The sequence below is a fragment of the Otolemur garnettii genome, unplaced genomic scaffold (assembly GCF_000181295.1).
Source record: "Otolemur garnettii isolate 467f Iridium unplaced genomic scaffold, OtoGar3 scaffold00225, whole genome shotgun sequence".
NCBI lineage: Eukaryota > Metazoa > Chordata > Mammalia > Primates > Galagidae > Otolemur > Otolemur garnettii.
Window position 1 is genome coordinate 519,203 of NW_003852620.1, and position 6,278 is coordinate 525,480.

A 6,278-nucleotide genomic window follows, 5' to 3' on the forward strand; every position below is an offset into this window, starting at 1 on the left:
AAAAAAAAAAAAAAAAAAAAAGAACAGGCAGTGGAAACCCAGGGAGGAGAGGAGGATCCTGAGGCGCTTCATAGCCCCTCTCTACTGTGCCTCTGCAGACTGGCTGATGTGCCTGCCGAACGAATTCCAGTGCCTGAACCACCGCTGTGTACCTGCTTCCCAGCGCTGTGATGGGATCGATGTCTGTGGAGATGGTTCTGATGAAGCAGGTTGCATCTCAGACCCGTTCCCTGGCCTGACCCCAGGCCCCATCCCTACCCTACCTTGCAATGTCACCTTGGAGGACTTCTATGGGGTCTTTTCCTCCCCTGGATACTCACATCTGGTTTCAGTCTCCCACCCCCAGTTCTGCCACTGGCTTCTGGATCCCCATGATGGCCGGCGCCTGGCAGTGCGTTTCACAGCCCTGGACTTGAGCTATGGAGATGCAGTGCATGTGTATGATGGCCCAGGGCCCCCTGAGGCCTCCCGGCTGCTGCGTAGCCTCACTCACTTCAGCAATGGCAAGGCTGTCACTGTGGAGACACTGTCTGGCCAGGCAGTTGTGGCCTACCGCACAGGTCCTTGGAGCAATGGTCGGGGCTTCAATGCCACTTACCATGTGCGGGGCTACTGTTTGCCTTGGGACCGACCCTGTGGCTTAGGCTCTGGCTTGGGGGCTGGTGAAGGCCTAGGTGAGCGCTGCTACAGTGAGGCACAGCGCTGCGATGGTTCATGGGACTGTGCTGATGGCACAGATGAGGAGGACTGCCCCAGCTGCCCACCTGGGCACTTTCCCTGCGGGCCTGCTGGTACCCCTGGTGCCACAGCTTGTTACCTGCCTGCTGACCGCTGCAACTACCAGACTTTCTGTGCTGATGGAGCAGATGAGAGACGTTGCCGGCACTGCCAGCCTGGCAATTTCCGATGCCGGGATGAGAAGTGTGTGTATGAGACGTGGGTGTGTGATGGGCAGCCGGACTGTGCAGATGGCAGCGATGAGTGGGACTGCTCCTATGCCCTGCCCCGCAAGGTCATTACAGCTGCAGTCATTGGCAGCCTAGTGTGTGGCCTGCTACTGGTCATCGCCCTGGGCTGCACCTGCAAGCTCTATGCCATTCGCACCCAGGAGTACAGGTCAGTGGGAATGGGGCTGGTGGTAGAGGAGTGGGGACAAAGGGTGAGACTCTACAGCCACAGGGGACCATGAGGGTGTCCACCTTGGGGAGAGATTCCTGTAACCAGCTTGTCAATAGCTCCTAGAAAGGTCTAAACCCTGAAAGCAATCTGAAGGAAGAAGGAACCTCAGATGACCTTTGGGAAAGCCATGGCATAGCTCTAGCTGTCCTGGCCTGGGTATGGAGGGAGGAGGTCTTTCTAGGCTGGGGTGGTCTGCTCTGGCTAGGAACTACTAGTGTCTAAGCAGCCTTCATTCTTCTAGCATCTTCGCTCCCCTCTCCCGGATGGAGGCCGAGATTGTACAACAGCAGGCACCACCCTCCTATGGGCAGCTCATTGCCCAAGGTGCCATCCCACCTGTGGAAGACTTCCCTACGGAGAACCCTAATGATGTAAGCAACTCTTCCCTAGCACCTCCTGGTCCCAACCCTGCTGTAACCCTGCCATTGGACCCTCCTTTATTCAGTCTTCCAGCCCTCTGACTCTAATGTCTGCCTCCTCCCCTTGCAGAATTCAGTGCTAGGCAACCTGCGTTCCCTGCTACAGCTCTTGCGCCAGGACATGACTCCAGGAGGTGCCTCAGGTGCTCGCCGCCGCCCGAGGGGTCGCTTCGTGCGCCGCCTAGTGCGCCGCCTCCGCCGCTGGGGCCTGCTTCCAAGATCCAACCCCCCAGCCCGGGCCCCTGAGACTAGGTCCCAGGTCACCCCTTCTGCTGCTCCCCTTGAGGCCCTAGATGGCAACACAGTTCCAACCCGTGAGGGTGGGGCAGTAGGTGGGGGAGATGGGGAACAGGCACCTCCACTGCCCATCAAGGCTCCCCTGCCATCTCCCAGCACATCTCAGCCTCTCCCTCCTGTCCCCGAGGCTCCAGAGCCACTGCCCTCACTGCCTGTAGAGCCATCACTGTTGTCTGGAGTTGTGCAGGCCCTGCGAGGCCGTCTCCTACCCAGCCTGGGGTCCCCAGGACCAACCCGCAGCCTGCCTGGACCTCACACAGCAGCCCTGGCCCCAGAAGATGAGGACGATGTGCTGTTGGTGCCACTGGCTGAGCCAGGGGTCAGGGTAGTTGAGACAGAGGATGAGCCACTGCTTGCCTGAGGGGACCTGGCTCCCCTGGGGGCTCTAGTCACAGCCCTCTAGAGGATGGCTCAGCTTCTACTCCACTACTTCCTTCTCTGGCCCTTGGTCTAAGGGGACTTGGTAGGCCTCCCATTGACCCTGTGTAGCTGCTGTAAAGCTAGGTGTCTCTCTGGCAGGGAAGGGGCTTACACAGAGAGTGCCCTCTGTACATGCCGGACTCTCCATACCACTACCATTCAGGTGACTGTTTTTAAAAAGTAAAGTTCTGGGAGTTTTTTCTCTTTTGAGACAGAACTCACTACGTTGCCCTTGGTAGAGTGTCGTGGTGTCACAGCTCACAGCAACCTCAAATTCTTGGGCTTAAGCAATTCTCTTGCCTCAGCCTCCCAAGTAGCTGGGACTACAGGCACCTGCCTAAAAAGTAAAGTTCTTAAAGGATCATAGGCCTGGACACTCCATCCTTGCCAAACCCCCACCGAAAAGTGCCCTTAAGCACCAGAATACCCATTGGCTAGAGACCCTCCAGCCCTCTGGGAGCATTTGGGCAGAGCCCCACCCTCTTATGGGGCCTGGCTCATAAAAGAGTGAAACAAATGCTTTTGTCCCATAGCTAGGCCATTGCCCAGGAAGTAGAGGCCAAAAAATAAAGGAATCCTAAATGTTAAAATGTTGTGAATTAGCTACTTCTCAGCTTACACTCATCTCCTCTTACTCCTCCCTGTGGAGGTCTTTGCTCAGCTGTCCACCTTCCACCTTCTTCCTCTTCATCTTTCAACCACCCTACTGTTGATTCTTATACCATTCAGAAGGTAAGAAAATTCTGGGAACTCGAAGGACCAATCCTCTCCACCCGCCTAGGCCCCAGTTCTACAGTGACTGACACCAGGGGAAGACACCAAGCTTCTTTACTGTCAGGCTAGAAGGCAGGGAAGCCAGCTGGGCCCTGCAGCTGGGAAGGTTCCCATTTTTGGAGTATTCCCAGAGCACAGATCACAGGAGCAGACTGTCCTTGGTGGAACACAGGAACCGTGACTCCAGTCTTCCACCCTCCACCCCACCAAGCACTTAACAGTCTGTCCTATGCAAGACAGATGAACTCTCAGCTGAGATGCTTCAAAGCAGGCAAAGATGAGGGAGCAATCACAGACATTGAGAGCGTGATGGTACTGGCAGCACTGTGGATAAATCTGAGAGGTCTTCCTAGACGAGGGCCCAAACTGGATTCTAAAGAATGCTGTCAGCAGTTGGAATAAAGTGTGCATTCTAGTCAGGGTGAGAATCCACAGGACAAGGGATCTGTGAAGACATGGGGGCTATGGCTGTAGGCCGGACCTTGGACCTCCTGAGCTAGGTAGTGGGAGCTCAATCAGAGGCCAGAGCTGAAGAGCTGGGAAGGGCGATGGAGGAGGAAATGATCTGGGAGAAATGTTAGAACTCAGCCTCTGGCAAACAAGGTGACAGTAGCTGTCCCAGAGTTTGAGAGGAAAATAGGGAAGGCTACAGAAGGAGCCTGTGGAGGTGGGAGTGATGCCTCAGGAGCAAAGCTGAGGTGCCCCTAGTAGCACCAGGCCCCAGGGAAACGGTGCCCCTTCAGGTTTCTTCCTGCCTGGCCCAACCTGATTCTTCCACCCTTCTAGTTGATTGCACCTTGTCAGCATCCTCAAACCCAGCACCAATGGCACAGTTTTCTCTCTCCTAGTAACCAAGAGCCTGGCGAAGGAGCAGAGAGGGGTTATGGACCCACATGCAGACCTGGGACTCTGGTATCTTGGCTTAGGGCAGGGGTCCTCAAACTTTTTAAACAGGGGGCCAGTACACTGTCCCTCAAACCGGTGGAGGGCTGGACTGTGGGCCCCGGGACGAGTCGGCTGCTAAGCAGGACAGACACAGCGGCAAAAACACCAGGCAGGCTGGATAAATGCCCTAGGCGGGCCGCATGTGGCCCGTGGGCCGTAGTTTGAGGACGAAGTTTGTTCTTAGGGCAACCCAGAGCTCTTCTCACTGCAGACCCACTCCAGAGATTAGGGAAGGTGCTTCTGAGAACCTTGCCTACTGTTACCTCTTTGGGCCTTCATTCCCAAGTGCAGACAGTCCCTGGGTCAGGCCCAGTGGAAACGGTGAAGCAGGGAGTGTTGTCTTGCCCCCAGCCCCCGCAGCCCCTTGCTCTTTTCTTTTCTTCCCCCATAGTTACTTCAAAGACTGTGAAGCCTGACATTATCCTTTGTCCTGTTCCAGACTTTTTCCCCTTTAGGGGTATTTTCAACTTGAAAGTGGACAAAGATTTAAGGTAAAAGAATGTTCCTCCTGGTGGTATGCTTCGGAATGCTGGAGGGAGGCCGTTAGGGCAGAGTTCACTATGGAGGCCTGTGCTTATAGGTTAGTGGGCTTGACAGAAGTTTCTCTAGGTCCTAGGTGTGTGCTGTACAACATACAAACAGTAATACTAACTTATCAGCCACAGTGAAGCCCTGGGTTGGCAAGAAGAGGGGACTGATCTGGTACAGACAGTATGGGAAACTAAGAGGGTCCTACCCAAGTGAGGGCTGTGGGAGCCTTCACTCAGGCTTATTTTCACCAGGGCCTAAGGTAAAAGAAATGAGACAATTTCAAATTCTGATAAGATAGATGCTACTCTCCAAGGTGCCCTGTCTCAGAGCATCAAGGCTTTTTTTTTTTTTGTAGACAGAGTCTCAAGCTGTTGCCTTGAGTAGAGTGCTGTGGCGTCACAGCTCACAGCAAACTCCAAACTCCTAGGCTCAAGCGATTCTCTTGCCTCAATCTTCCAAGTAGCTGAGACTACCGGTTATTTCTGGTTGTAGTTGTCATTGTTGGGCAGCCCGGGCTGGATTTGAACCGCCAGCTCCTATGTGGCTGGCGCTCTAGCAGCTTAAGCTACAGGCACCGAGGCTCTTCGTGGGGCTAAGGGAGGTCTTCTCAGCATGAGATGAGACCAGGCAGTCAGTCAATCAGGGTCAGAGATAATGGAAGATACCAGAATTCAGTCCTTAGGAAGAATTCTGGGCCTGAACCAAGTTCCAGTCCCTGCTGGAAGGGGAAAAGGACCCCCAGCCACATAGCCTGAGGCTGTAGGTATACCAAGGTGACCTAAAGAAGTTGGGCACCTGCTGAGTGCCAGATCCTTTATCACCTGTAGTTAACCTGCATAATAAAGCCATGCCTTGGGTATTATAAGCCCTCTGTCATAGGTTTAGGAGCAGCTTTAGAGAAATTATGACACTGGCTCAGTCTCCATTGAGTGGCAGATTTAGCCCTGGCTAGGTTTGGTTCCATATCTTTTTTTTTGTTGTTTGTTTGTTTTTGAGATCGAGTCTCAAGCTATCCCCCCTGGGTAGAGTGCTATGGCATCACAACTCACAGCAACCTCCAATTTCTGGGCTCAAGTGAGTCTCCTGCCTCAGCCTCCCAAGTAGCTAGGACCACAGGTGCCTGCCACAACGCCTGGCTATTTTTGGTTGCAGCTGTCATTGTTGTTTTTGGCAGGCCCAGGCTGGATTCGAACTCGCCACCTTAGGTATATGTGGCTGGCGCCATAGCCACTTGAGCCACAGGCACCGAGCTTTTGGTTCCAAATCTTACCCTTGTTCAGTTATTCTGTAGGACCTCCCATTCCTGAGGGAGCGTGGACATGGGCAGTGTGTAGCAGAAGACCATTACTACCCTCCTCTTAAAAGTGAGATGAGGAGAGGTTGTTCAAGTTGAAATTCAGCTTGCTCATGTGGTCCAAGGCTGGATTGCGGGCAGTCAGAAGTCACAAAGTCATGATAAAGAATTGTTGCTGAGGTCTGTAGCCCCTTACTCTTATCTGGTATCACAGAAGAATCAACCGCCTAAGTGAATTTTCTTTTCTATTATTATTATTTATTTTTTGAGACAGAGTCTCACTTTGTCGACCTTGGTAGATGCTATGATAATCACAGCTCACAGCAACCTCAAACTCTTGGGCCTAAGCTATTCTCTTGCTTTAGCCTCCCAAGTAGCTGGAACTACAGGCACCCACCTCAATGCTCAGCTCTTTTTTT

At 53.4% G+C, this 6,278-nt stretch overlaps 1 protein-coding gene across 1 annotated transcript in view; it reads left to right on the forward strand.

Annotated features, from left to right (window-relative positions):
* Positions 1 to 2,905, forward strand: part of LRP10 (LDL receptor related protein 10) — a 9,736-nt gene extending 6,831 nt beyond the window's left edge. The window contains exons 4-6 of the mRNA XM_023508154.1: positions 75 to 1,116; positions 1,421 to 1,550; positions 1,669 to 2,905. Of these exons, the coding sequence (XP_023363922.1) occupies positions 75 to 1,116; positions 1,421 to 1,550; positions 1,669 to 2,256 (1,760 nt within the window). The 3' untranslated portion in view covers positions 2,257 to 2,905. The remainder of the gene's footprint in view (positions 1 to 74; positions 1,117 to 1,420; positions 1,551 to 1,668) is intronic.
* The last annotated feature ends 3,373 nt before the right edge of the window (positions 2,906 to 6,278 follow it).